Here is a 14942-nt window from a genome sequence, read left to right as displayed (position 1 = left end):
TGTGAGAAACCCAGGTACAATATGGGAAGAAAGGAGAATCATCCACTCTTGCACACTACTTGGTGATCAGCTCCAAAGCAGCACCATCAGATAAAATAATGCTTTATTTGTTAAATTTTCACTGAATGTGGTCACAGTTAACACTGTATTACTATCATTAAGCAATGTGTCCCTTCTTGAAAAAATCTGCTTGATTTTACCCAAAATGTTTCTCTGTTCTCCACCCTTGATTTTTATCTTTAGATGTAAAAACTTACTTTTTCAAAATAACTTGCCCCACCTCTACCACTGCACCTACGATCCCTTATTAGTTCAACGTAAATCTGTCTAGCTTGTTTTAAGTGGTGAAAAAGGAATAACTCTCTTTCACCAGTATTTTTAGATTACTAATCAACCCGGTTCCATTATGCAACACTAGAGAAAATATAACTTGTTTCCTGGCCTAAGACAAAGACATGAAATACTCAACATCTCAGGGAACATCTGAGAGTCATTCTAAAAGATTTGTTAATTTGCCAACCTAATGCCAAGCTTGTGGCTAGAGAAGAACATGGAGATGAAGCCGGATCTTCTCAGATTTTCTCAAGTTTTCTGTTTTTGTCTAGGAATTTAAGCAACTGCTCTTGGATTACTCATCCCAGGCGTTTTCCTCAACCTGCTATTCAAGAAAACTAGCTCCAATACACTTCCTGAATTGTCCTTAAGCAACTTTAGACAATTTGGTTTGCCCACTTTATATTTAGATTAAAATACTGCATTATCTTTGTTACATGCTCCTCAGGAATGTCTGCTGATTAAAGTCATTTAATCTCCATTTGAGCCATAAATTTGCCTTTCTGATCTTGAATGCATCATGTTTTCAGATATCGCATCTTTACCTTTCCATGAGTGTGATGTTGGTCACGTAACCCTATTATTAAACCTTTTCAGTTTTTCCTTTGTTTTCCAGCCTTGCGGTTTCTCTTGACATTTGTAAATTTACCCTTATCCCAACTCTACAACCATTTTAAACTCTTATCTACCACGTTAGTTATTGATTTCCCCTAGCCAGATTTAAATGGAGTCCATTTCAAAGGAATGACTTTCTCTTTCCCCAATATTGGTAGAAATGCCCCCTGAATTGAATCTTCTGCCCCTGAACACCTTCAGACTGAAGATCATCCATAGACTGAAGCCATTAAACTATTTGTCCCTAACCCAATTTGCCTTAAGTTTGGGTAGTAATTCAAAGACCTTTGAGATTTTGCATTTTAGTTCCTACCCTAGCTCCTGAAACTCCCTCAGTAATGTCTCATTCTGAGTTCCTCCTCTGTTGTTTATTCCTCTTCCTTCTCCAAGTTCTTATCCAGCTGGCAGGAAATAGCTTTAACCACAAAATCAGGAAGGCAACATGACAAATTGTTCCAAGATACTTAATTAAGGTCAAACATCATGTTCATCTTGATTGTGATTTTTATCCAATGACTGAAGTTTCTGTCTTACTGTGGTCTCTTATGTTCTATATCAACGCGTGGAGAGTTTGGTGGTTCATTTACTCTGTGTTGCCCACTTTTTATGGTATAGAATAAAGCAGGGAAATAAAAAGTTCTCTTATATTGCACCAATCAGTTGCCTAGCACTGTGTCCCTCAATGTTTTAGCTGTATTTTTACCTTTAGTGGATTTTATGTCTAATAGCGGTAGTTCTTTCCTTTTTTGAGAGTCAAAAGCTTTGGAAGTATTACATTCCTGCAAAGCTGCACAGTGACACAGTTAGTAGAGCTTCTGTCTCACAGAGTCAGAGGCCCAGGTTCACATCAGGTACTGTCTGGTGTGGAGTTTGCATTTCCTCTGGGCACTCTAATTTTCCCCCCAACTACCAAAGATGTGCACGTTGGAAGGTTAATTGGCCACTGTAAATGGACACTCGTGTGCAGGTGAGTGGTAAAATCTGTAGGGAGTTGATGAGAATGTGAGGAGAATAAAAAGTGGGATTAATATAGGATTAGTGTAAATGGGTGTTTGGCTGTCAACACAATCTTGATGGATCAAAGGGCCTGTTCCCTTGCTGTATCTCTCTATGACCCTATGAAATGGAATTGGCTGACTGAAATATAAAGAGAAATCTTGGGTGAGTTTATTATTACTGTAGTAACATACAATGCATTAAGTGTGGCATGGTGAACTGCAGTTTCTCATTGGGATTGAGTTTACATTTCACAAATTCTATTAATCACATGACTGCAAGATTTTATGCAAAATTAGAATAAAAGCCTTTGTGCATTGGGCCGAAGGACCTGTTTCCATGCTGTATTGCTCTATATAACCAGCAATTTGCAGTTATTATACAAAGTAATATTACTTCTAAGCCTATATCATGTTTATGCTCGGTACTTTATTTCTGCAATTTATCTTCACTCAGTGCAATCCAATGGCTTACTATTTGGCCTAATTACTATTAGCCAGCAGCAGTAATTGTAAAAATGCCATACAAGACAATGAAAGTACAGTTCATGCATTCAGCTTATTTTCAAAGTGAGAAGAAGCAACTATCATCAGTTTGGGCATATTTTTGCTTGTCTACACAGGCCAACTGGAGACAAAACAGTATAAAATATTATACAAGGCTGTTGTAAATAATGCAACATGTTCTCTGCTGAAGATGCAATGAGCAATATGAAACAAAGCAAATAACAATGGAAAATATACTAATTACTGAAACAAAAGGTCTATTTTCCCACAGTGCCAATTTAATCACTCATTCTATCCATACACTTCCTTGCTGCAATGTTATGGTTGCATCTCTTACAGTTTGGCTGTTGAAGAAATCTTTTCAGCTATTCTGTTGTCTTTACTATTGATTGCAAATTTATAATTTTCCACAATTATACATGAATTCAAACTGATTCTCATGGGGATCCATGTGAAGAAGGTTTATATCTGCCTGCAAACCAAAAGGAATGTAATTGTCTGAGCCTCAGGTTTTCTTCCAGTCAGATTGGATGGTTTAGAAAGAATGTAATATTTCAGAAATAAAAATGACTGTGCAATGTTTGCATGCAACCTCCCTTAGCCATTTGTATACAAGGTATTAAACACTTTGTTCACAGAGGGAATATCTTGTATCTGTAGGTCTAAAAGGTACAGATTTGTTAAATCTTAATTCTTTACTGACACCAAAATGTGGGCCTAGATTTTGAAATCAGCAGCAAAACAACTACTCACAATGATCTATCAATCTTTACGGCATGGATTCACTCTTTAATGGGGTTGGTTTCTGTCAGGAATCAATTCCAGAGGATCCCTGGATCCATTAAAGAAGATGTCGTAAAATTGTGTGAGCAGCCAATCATATTGAAAAATTCTCATCAGCAGCAAACAAGACAGAGGGCAGCATATTTTTAAGCTCAATTTTAAATGTTTAAAAGAGTGTGAAATAATGGTTGGAAAATAATTATACATGTGACAGCTGAAACACAAACTTGTCAAAAAAATGAAAAAGAAGCATTTTAAAACTAATTCTGAAGAGCATACAGCAACACTCATAAGCATGTATAACAACTTAAAAGCTGCAGTACATGACAGAGCTGTTGGTAAAGCAAATGGGATCTGGGGCTTAATAAAAAAGGGCATAGAGTACAAAAGAATAAAGCTTATGATGAACCCTTATAAATCAATGGTTAGACCACAGTTGGAACCTGGCACCCAATTCTAATCACCACACTTGAGGGAGAAAGTCAAATTTCTTGAGAGGATGAAGAAATTTAGTAGAATGGTTCTGAAGATGAGGGATTTCAGTAATAAATTGAAATGAGCAAAGTTACTTTCCTTGAGGAGAAGAAGGTTGAGAGGAAATTTGATACAAGGTCATGACAGACTTAGATAGTGTAAATAGAAAGAGTTTTTATTAGTGGATAGTTCAAGGATCAGGGGACAGAGATTCAACATGATAGGCAAAAGATATTCCGGCTTGTACAGAAAGAAATAAATACAGTTAGGATCTGGAATTCATTTCCTGTTTGGGTGCTGGATAAACAGTAAATCAGGCTTCCCCTCCGCCCCTCCCCACAGAGCATATTTAATTCCCTAGTGGAATTGCAGGGCTAAGTGAAAACAACAGTGGGAAGAGGTACAGAATAGATTGCTCTACTGAGAGCTAGCTTTAAACTGATGGGTTGATTGGCCTTCCTTCTGCATTATAACAATGCAATGATACATTGTAATCCAATGCATTTTAAAATATTTATCGAAGAGAATTACAATCGAAATACATAAAATCAATTTTTGATTGGGCTAGAGGCTTTGTTAACTAGAAATTATGACTTATCACATCATTTAAAAAAAATAGTTTGAACTTTTGGAAGAGTTCTGAACTTTTTGTCAGCTCACTGATTTTCCAGATTCCAATATAGAAGATTCGAAAAAGGGCAGCCCACGGAGGAGGGCAGAAAACTGATAACAATTCTATATTTCCTATGTTAAATCGCGCAGGTGCAAAAGTTATCAATTTCATGGTGCAACAAGAGCACATGCAGACAATTTCATCCTCATTAAAACGTACCTGGGCTTCTCTTCTTGTAGAACATTACGTAAGTTAGCAGAAGGCAAGAAGGATACATTCAGACTGCTAATAACTACTTTCTATTACTTGAAAAGGTGATCTGCTGGTCCAATCAAAGTGTTCTGTGAATGCCTTGAATGGTTCAACGATTTCTTGCTCAGTTTTTAAAATTTTAAATGGAAGGGGAAATAAGGAGCAGCTCCTTGGAAAAGGAATTTAATTCAATCACACTGCTCTCTGCTCTAATTATTGGCCTGCTCTTTTCCCTTCCCCAGACTCCCCTCACAGAACGTGCTCACCCTCGCCCAGCCTGGTTTCCCTGGCTCTGTAGCCACTTATGGATAATCTATACTGAGATCCATCATGGGAAAAGATTACCAGGCTGACTGAAGAAAAGACTCAAGGACTCAAATCCTCCTTAAAGAAATGCAATATCCTCACTGACCCCTGGGAATCCCTGGTTCTTGACTGCTCAAAGTGCAGAAGGAGTATTTGGGATGGTACTGAGAATATTGAGACCGAGCATTGAGAGCACACAGATCTGCATAAGTGGTAGCACCACCATTGCAGCCCTCCCCCTACCCCACCCACTGCCCCATCTGTGGAAGAGTCTGTGGTTCTCACATTGCCCTCATTACCCATCTCTGAAACCACAGAATTGGAGTGGAAGTAAGTCATCCTGAATCCTTGGAATGCCTGAGAAGACCAATCTCTTAACAGCTCCAATGGAAGAATGTAGATCTGAAATGCTAACTCTGCTTGTCTCTTCATGGATGCTGCCTGATCTGATGGAAGTTTCAAGCAATTTCTGCTTCCCTGAAATCTGTTGATTCATGGCTTTGGGAAAGTCTGGTTCTTCTATCTTCAAACAACTCCTTCAGGAACAGACTAGTACATTGCATCTGGGTATGAGTTTCAAGAGCTAAACCTATTTTGGTTCATCATGGTCCAGTATTGGGGGAGTATGGTTTAGGCATTGTATATTGAACAAATCTCAAGAGAATAAGCCTGGCATTTGCCTTTTGTGGTGTATAATTGCATATGTATATGCACAAACATATGTACATGTGTATGCATGGACTGCTTCAAGTTGCATGTAGAAAATTATGGCAGTAGCAAGTTTATACAAGACTTTGACTAGTACTTAGTTACAATGCCACTTGATGTTACATGCAGCTCTTTTTCAGAGGAAAAGCTAGGCCGTGAAAAAAAATCACAGTAAAAATTTACCTGGATGATGCAAAGAATGGAAAGGCAGGCAAAAACCTGCGAGTCTTCTCATTGGGGCAGGAAAGACTTTGGAGAGACTTAATAACAGCGTTTTAAAACAATCAAGGATTTTAATTGGCTAAATGCTGGAAGTCTGTTTTCTCTGGCTGTTTAGTCATTGTACAGTTCACCACATCAAAATTGTCACTAAGAGAAGGAGTAAGTAGAATCCCTTCATATCAAGGGTTGATGGATCATGGAACATTTAACCTCAGAGGATGTATTGCACAGAGAATGTTGCACATCGTAGAACAGCTTGCTCTGTCTCCTTTCAGTTAAAATGAATCTGTTTGGCAAATTCTACCTCAAACCTTGGTGGAGAAGGAAAAGGAAGTTAAGAACCTCAGCATGGATAAAGGCTACCCATGCAACAAATTTTGTTTTGAATTAGGCAGAGGGAACTGACAACCAGGACTCCTGAGCCAGAAAATTACACACAGTAACTAGAAATCATTCTGGACCTCTGCATTCTGCCTTGCAGTTGTCAGGAAAGAATGATTATTTTACTTCAACTCAACAAAATTTATTGTGAACAGAGCTGTTCTGTACTGATCAATGAAATTAATTACTCAGTGGGATATGTGTAACATTACAGATGCTACAGGATGCTTTTATCTTTGAGGTTAATAACATAATTAGCTACAATGTGTCTTCAATTATATTCCGCTGGATCACCACTATCCACATATCCTCAGCAAGATGAAGTCCGATTTAACACACAAATTATTATTACTTCATAATTATTTTTGAAGTGAATTAATATCACCATCTAAAATTAGTTTCTATATCACTCCCAAGTTTACTGTCTGTGGTCATTCTTTGGCAATGTGAAATAAGGTACAACTTATAGCTCTAGAGGCCATTTCTATTGCCTTAGTCAGTCAGCGCTAACTAAACATGATAATTTTTGTAACTTTTATATTGTCACTAAATGTCTGTAAAGAATAACAGTTTCTAGAAGTAGATGCATTTCTATTTAGTTCTGATTCATTGGGAAAGAGCATACTTAAGTGAACAGAGGAATTATTCAAAGCAAACTTCAGAGTCAGGGATTGCTTGAGACAAACATAAAGCTATCATTCACTTACGTGATAAAGAGTGATGGTGTTGGTTTCTGGCAGAGGTGTACTCAGGGAGTCCTGTCGAACAGCATCTAGATGTACCGGTGTTGGCAGGGCATAATGGCTGATGGGATGATTAGGACTGCCTAACTTGTCACTCTTCTTTCTGGATCTTTTGCCCGTGTCTCTTTTAACTAAATACTCCTCTTGAATGATAGGGATCTTATCATCACTCATGTACCTCATTAGCGAGCTTTCTAAATTTAACAGAAATAATGCACAATAACCAACAATGTCATGAGCAATTAACTTGTACATGAATGTTTTTTTTCAAAATATAGAAGTGCACACTGAAAATGTGTTAGGTATCAAGCTTATTTTTACAATAAGACAACATACAATATCATTTTGTTTTCAACAGAAATCTCATCATTTTCTGCTCCACCTCAAAAATGTCATTTTCTCTTTTTCAGGAATAAAACGGCAAAATTTCTGTAGTTTTATTGGCAAAGACACATGCATGTAAAACATCTGCATTTTCTTCTCAGCGGTGAATGTCATTAAAAGTTCACAAGTTTGCTGAATGTCTTCCATACAATTACCTACACAGGGAGTAGGAGAAAGAAGAGGTGGTGACGGCAGTGATCATAATTCTGCCTAAGCTTCATGTTTGTGTTTTATGATAGAGCTTCATCGCACTGCTACAAAGTTCCAAGCTGTCATCCTGGCTTCCTCAAGCAGGATGGGTGAAGAGGTGATGTGCCAGATTTTGTCTGGTCTTATCACTGATGAAAACAGCACTGTAACTGAAAGGGAGAAATGTATTGCAAGTAAGCTGCAATACCTGTAGTGTTTTCTGAGGAGCAGCTGAGAACTACCAATATTAAGGAGATTGCAAAGAAACTGAACCCAGATAATAATTAATAAAAAAAGCAGTCGGCCAAATGGGAAAAGAGATTACTAGCTGGTAGCCCCAACTATCATACCCTGTGGGAAATTGTACCTGTGAATACAACTGGTGAGTGGCGATCCCATCTCCAGTGGCACTCACACAACTCATTCCTGAACTGAAACAAGATAAGTTGCAGAGATGCTGAATGAAGGGGAGTTGTAAGAAAAATATGAACAAGCCATTGAACATCTCAGCTATGATTTCCTGCACCTTCATGCAGACTGGCAGACACATTTCTAAATGTTCCATATTTAATGGGAAGCTTAGTTGCCTTGCAGAATTTTTTTTGCTCCACTCTCAGCTCACTGTGAAAAAATTAAAAATTAATAACGTTCTCCATAATTTTCCCAAACTTTATTTTGATGTATTTGAAGTAGTTTGAACCAATTTTCAGGACATCAAGACACTTTTTTCCTTCTTGAATCCCACCTGAGTTAGGCAGAACAGCAAGATGACGAAATTCACTCTCATCTCCAAGGCCCAGTAGATGTTCTCACTATATTTTTGTGTTGATTTATTCATTTTTGGGATGTGGGCATTGCTGGTAAGGCCATAATTTATTGCCAATCCCTACTTTCCTTGAGGAGGTGCTAGTGCAGGTTTGTGAAAAGAAGGTGGGCAGCAGCAAGCTACCCTATTTCCTTGCTTTCTTCAACTCAAGTTCACTGCTGAGTAATGCCCTTTGGGTGAATAGATCCTCCTGCTGTGACCATTTATCCCACTTGATACCCTGTGTATTCTTACCTTTGCCAGAACCATTTTCAGTTTGAGATCTAATGTCTAAATATACCTTGGATCATCAGTGTCCTGTATTATTTTAACGTTGGCCTGACCTTTTGGATGTCAGGGCAATGGTGCGGGTCACAACACAACCAGTATTTCCCTCAGTGGGAACAGGCTCTTGTCTGGTGACAAGCAGTTGTGAATGCTGATCCACTTATGGAAATGAAGGGAAGTCCAGGTGGAAATTTCTAAAGTTAAAAACTGATCTTTGCTTCGTTGTCACTCAGTTAACAATACTGTGGGGACAACTTCACTGCCTGGAGTGGAGTGACTCAAGAATCTTTTCAAGGGCAATTAAAGCTGGATTTTTAAGCACCAATTTTATGAGCTACACCCATGGCATGAGAATAAACAAAATATGAACACACGAACACTCCACTGCACTCATAAAGACTCATTTCTTCCATTAAATTAGCAATCTGAGGCACCAGCAGTCACTGCTGCTGATGGAAATAAGAGAGGAAAGAAGACTGCCCTTAATTTCAGGAAAAATTGTGGGTAATTTCCTCCTTAACTCTATACTACATTCCTTATTGAGATTTCCTTAAGAAATTGAATTAAAAATGGTAATTGCTACTCCTGGCTGGTTCCAACTTTACAGTTCTGGCTAACTTTAAGTGTGATATCTGACTGCTAAAGATGTTTCCACTATTGTCTTCAAATTTGGAATATGCTTTGCTGCAACTGGCTCCTTCTGTTGAGCTATTGCGTGTTAATGTTCTCTGCATGAAGAAGTTGTGTGGGCTAAACAGGAAAGCATATGAAAATAGGCAAAGATTTCATGATATTGAGTGGCTGCATGCCTCATGAAACAAGTCTGCTCTAGGACTAATGATTCACTCAGAATAGATCTGCGCTGTATCCAGCAGGATGATCACTGGCAGCCTTGCACCACTCAGGGATATGCAGGACGGGAGGGTGGAACTTGTCTAGTCGGCTTGGACCAAGTGAAGTCCATTGACAGAGCATCATAAATGTATATGGTGGACAGGCTCTCCAAAACTGGGTTTGGGAGGGAGATCTGTAATTGGATATGACTGCCTTATAGAGACATCAGTGGCGCAGCCAAAGTAATGAGTAGGAAATAGAAAGCTTCCTGATCATACCCGCAGTTGGGCCAGGCTGCCCTCTCCCCTTTGTCTCACTTGCATGTTGTATTGAGCCCTTTGCCGAATCCATCAAAAAGGATATGGGAATAAGAGGAGTAGCAGTCCCACAGAGTGGAGATACTTTGATGAGCACTGCAAACAGTAAGAACTGGCTTCAGGGGCCAGTGTCAATTGCAGCAGAGGAAGACCATGTTCTCATCAACTGGCCTGACCAACCCTTTGTTCCCTTCATGTTTAGTCTGAAGGTGCTGGAATATAGCTCAGGGAGCTGGGACATGCACCAAGAAATGGGTGAAGTCTCCACCCAAGGCCAGCAGAGATTGGGAATGTCCCTCCTGTTTGTGGGAAAGAACCTGGTTACCAGTTGCGAAGTGCTCTCAGTATTGTTGTACTTGCATTAGGCGAAGCCCATATCCTACTCCTGTACTGCAGCAGCCATTTTCCAATTCATCTGGAGTTCCAAAATGAAGTGATGTTCTGTAAGGTCTCCACAGAAAGAGGAGAAGAAGTACCAACTGTAGTCCTCATCCCGATGGCTACCTTTATTTTGGGTTGCATCCAGCTGTGAATAGACACTGACTATACAAATACCAAATGTCATTGTGTGGGGAAGCGCTGAAGGTCTATCTGTCCCCATTATGGAGAAGGATGGAGCTGACATCCTGCTGCATAACATTCTGCTCAGTTAGACTGTGCTGCTCAGTTGGATCACTCCCTTGTAGAAATCTTTCTGCGAAACAAAACCTTAGAGCATATCAATCAGGGTGTCAACTGCACAGAAAGTCCTTGGGATCTGCAGGAAAAGGAGATGGTGGGCTCTGTCATATGGCTCCCTGAGCAGACCGTCAAGGTCATTTGGCAGAATGCCTCATCAGCAGAACTTTCAAACAAGCACCAAGAACTTGCTTGACTAGTGGTGAAAAGAATCATCCCTGTCAAATCTCTGTGCATGTTTAGAGAGTCTCAATCCTACCACATGCTGCCCTAAAGATGGTTGCGTGTTGCCCTACCACATGCTGCCCTAAAGATGTGTCTTCTTCTGGGGTGTGCTTTTGGCAAGAAGGTCTGAAAAGGGACGTAGTTGTCTTTGGAGACACAAGAGACTGCAGATGATGCGGGGTCTCAACCTCAAATGTTGACTATCCCTCTGCCTCCACAGATGCTGCCTGACCTGCTGAGTTCCTTCAGCAATTTGTTTTTTGCCGCAGTGGTCTTTATCTCAAGCTGCTTAACACAGGACTGCTCAACCGGCTGTTCCCAGCAACTTGGAGGAGAGAAACATTGGCTGCCACTGGAAGATCATCAGCTCAGTGAAAGATACATTTTGGTTTGCCTGAAACTGGTTGGTCTTCTAGTGTAAGGAGCTGCCCATAACCAAATACAGCTGACTAGCACATTCCAAGGTACAGGGTTACAGGCTGAGAGACACATTGAAGCTTGGTGCAGCTGCCACAGACTTCCCAGGGGAAGGCCAAGGCTTATGGTTCTGAAGAACACTGGACCCTGAGGAGCTGGGCCCTGTGTAATAACCTGTCAGGGTTATCACTGATGGAATGTTTGGAAATGAAAGACTGATGCCACATTGACATAATGTAAATATTAGAAGTAAACACAGTGACAGGCTGGTGCAGTGTATAATGACAGAGGAAAACCCCTTCATTGTATAATGGCAAATTTTATGAATAAAGTATATTTTTGGAAAACAAGATGTTGTGAATGTAGAGTAGTTGCACGATATAATTTACATCGAGCCTGCATCTCCTAAAGGGGAAGTGAGCTGTGCTTTGTTTAGGTGCTGCCAGGAGAGAGAGAAAAATCTTGCAGTGCAAGAAATGCCCTCCACAGGAACTAATGTTGGAGTCAAATACAAAAATCAATCTTCCACCGAAACAAATTATGTTTTGTCAAAGGTTTTCCAGCTGAAGAACGGAATTTGAGAAAAGAATACAGCTTCAGCAGGCCAGTGGATCAGTTGTGTTTCCACTTTGCGAGAGGAATATGAAGTGTTTGAGGGGCCATCCACAAACATTACAGTTGACATGGGGCAAGTAAGATGAAGATTCTGTTGCTCACCAGCTCCATTTGCTCAAACAATTCTTAGCTGCCAAATGGAGATGTGCTACCAATCAAACAAAGACATGACCTGCATATCACATAAAATCAATGCTTATGCGTCATATTTTACCGTGCTCTAGGTAACATCCAATTCTCCAGACAATACCTTCACTAGATTTTATAACTGGAATTAGTTGTTTTATTAGAATTAATTATTAATTCAAACTAATTATTAATAATTAACTAATTATAGATAATCATTAATAAGTTATTATTAAAATAATTATTCATTAATTAATAATTAATCTGATTATTAAAAAAATAGAACCTTTGATTTATTGCTGAAAATAAAGTTGGCAGGTGATGGTGGTATATTTGCATTGGTTTGTGGCTCGTGTACAACAGCTGCTGAGTCTGTCACATGGTTAACAGTTGCAACATTGTTGTACCAGACTTTAGTTAAGTTGAGACTTGGCTGCCACAACAAATTGATATGTTTCCTTGATGCTTCCAGTCGAAATGAGCTATGCCATATTCCACATGACCAGTACAAGAACCCACCACACAGGCAACAAGGATAGAATGAGAGCAGGTATTGCTGGACTGAGGCTGGTGAGTCTGTGACTTAAAGCACTTGAAGGAAGAAGTAGCAAATGCAAATGTAGCTCAAGGCATGATGGCAGAAACAGTATAGATGGGAAACATGATAGAACCTAACAAGTATTTAGCATTTAACTACTTCCAACTCAATAACATTGTCAAAGACATAAATGAAAATGCAAAAACAACAAAATGCTGTGATCTGTACGAAAAAAGAAAGCTAATGTTTTGTTTGAGGAAATGGTTGAGAAACTAAAGAAATACTTCAACCCAGCACCATCTGAAATACTACAAAGCTACAAATACAGTACACATAATCAGATAGTAGAGATCACAGTGACTTTGAGTGATTGTAATTTTGGAGCATTCCTGAACCAAGAGTTGAGGGACAGATTAACGTACAATCTAAATGATGAGTGTATACAGGTCAAACACCACAACACTCCAGACTTTACTTTTGAAAAGGCAGGTACGATTGTCTTTGCAATGAGAACGGCATTGAATTATATGAAAGAGTTTTGTTCACCTTAAATATGAGGTGATTGTGCAAAGTTACTGGGTGATAATGTTATCACTGGCACCTAACTATATGAGAGGTAAGAGTGGTTTTGACAAGAAGGAAACAAAGCACACCGACCTGAAAGGTGGAAAGTCCCCACCTACATAACTGCAAAAGGTAGGAGGCTATTGATGCAGGGAAATCATGTAGCCTTGGTTTGCCCATTCCTAAGAGACTATTGCTATTATTGCAGTGAAACAGAACACTTGACACAAGTTTGCACAAGCAGGCAGAATATAGCCAACATTTAGAACGCTGGACCACGCATGGTCTCACAGGCAGGGAAGCAAACCTGACGAATGTTTTGATTACAAAAAAGGTACATGAAGTCATGGAAGGCTACTTGTTAAATGGTTGGTGACAGAGGAAAAGACTAAAGTGAATTTTAAATTACCATCAAGGCAGTGCGTTTGTGATGAATATTGATATCATAACAATTTGCTGAGCAATGGGGTGAGAAAGGCACAGCTTTAGCCAAGTTTCACTGACCAGGAACAATGCTTACTCAGGAGAAGTGCTGGGAATGCTAGCAGAGATGAAGTGCTCCATTGCTCAAGATGACAGGGAAAGTGACCAGCTATAACTTATGGTGAACTACATCCAGAAACCAATGGTACTGGGCAGGGAGAAGATTAGAGCACTTACAAGTATATTCTGTTTAAGTAGCAGGGCCAGTATGGCAGATAAAGACCAGAGGCAAACAGACAAATCATATGTTCCATCCCTGGTTTGGTGCAGTGAAGTGGTGGTAAGGGAAGCCACTCAAGTAAAAGTGGGCAACAGAGAACAAGTCAGAAGGTCCCTGTCAGGTTCAAAAGCAATGCCACAAAACTACTCAAAGAAAGGGCATTACTATTGCATAATATGGAAACAATGAGAACTTCTGCAAAGGAAGACAAATGAGGAAACTACTACAAAACTACAAAAACAAGCAGCAGTGAGCACTGCACCAGCACCTGAGAAACGATATGGAAAATAGTAGAATTTGATGATCCCAAGGAAATAATTGATGATAGTATGTTGGTGGCAGTTAGTTCCTGATGCTCATTAGGAACCTGGATGAAGGAAATAGGTTCAAGGACTTAAAGCATTGAGAACAATCCTCAGGAACAAAGGGCTTGAAATGAGTCTACGCCAACAAGTCCAGTTTGGGACTTTGAGGTGAGCAGTGATCTTGCTCTAGCTGACAAATGGCACTATTTAGCACTTCTGAGAGAAATTCATGTGCAATCCGCCTTGTTTAGCTGAACAGGAGCAAAGTGGCAATCTACATGGTATTCGGCTAGTTCATCCAGCCTGGAATAAACACTAAGCAAGACCTGATAGTGCAATGGAAAAGGAGGTCCACAGCAGAATTGTTGCGGTTTAAAATGAGGTCACTTTCATCACTGGAGCTCGAATAATGTATCTGCCTAAACATGGCTCAATATTTACCTTCCATCATGTTATTGGTGATCATGGAACTTGTCCAAAGAGTCAACTGACTACAGCATTATGGCCACGACATCAGGATCTCAGACATGAGCTAGATCAGTTAAAGGAGACAGAGGTGGGGACATTACTGGTGGTGTGTGCTCAGCATACAGTCACTCCAGCAGTACAGAATTAGCTTCAAAGCACTCTAGAAAAGATTGAGGCCAATGGGAATGGTCTCTAAGGATCGAGCAGAGAGTGAGTCAAGAGGCAAAGCTTCAAAGGGGAAGCAGTGAGGAGGAGCAGCATGGGGGCAAGAGGATCAAATTGTAAGAATGTAAATCCAAGAGCAGCGGTGAATTTCACAATCCAGAATGGAGGCTAGGAATACATTGAATGTGAAAGTTTTTCCAAAAGGGTCCAAAGGAATAAATTTGACTGTCAGGATGTCAGGGAATATGAACCTGAATGATCAGATATGGAAGTCACTGGAAGATTCTGAAAATGTGGTCCCTGTAGAGCAGAAGGGAAGCCAGAGTGAAGTTGAGACACAGAATTAATGCAATGCCATGAGAGGAAATGGGAAGATAGATGACCATTAC

The 14942-nt window shown here is 39.8% G+C and overlaps 1 protein-coding gene across 2 annotated transcripts in view; it reads right to left on the bottom strand.

The window, feature by feature from the left end:
* The window catches only part of cnksr2a (connector enhancer of kinase suppressor of Ras 2a), a 371916-nt gene that overhangs the window by 101079 nt on the left and 255895 nt on the right, over nt 1-14942 (bottom strand). For both annotated transcript variants that reach the window (XM_052013677.1, XM_052013679.1), the window contains exon 14: nt 6897-7126. In XM_052013677.1, the coding sequence (XP_051869637.1) occupies nt 6897-7126 (230 nt within the window). The remainder of the gene's footprint in view (nt 1-6896; nt 7127-14942) is intronic.

Source organism: Pristis pectinata, chromosome 4 (genome assembly GCF_009764475.1).
Source record: "Pristis pectinata isolate sPriPec2 chromosome 4, sPriPec2.1.pri, whole genome shotgun sequence".
Taxonomy (NCBI): Eukaryota; Metazoa; Chordata; class Chondrichthyes; order Rhinopristiformes; family Pristidae; genus Pristis; species Pristis pectinata.
Note: the sequence above shows the minus strand (reverse complement) of the source record. Positions and strands in the feature narration are given on the sequence as shown.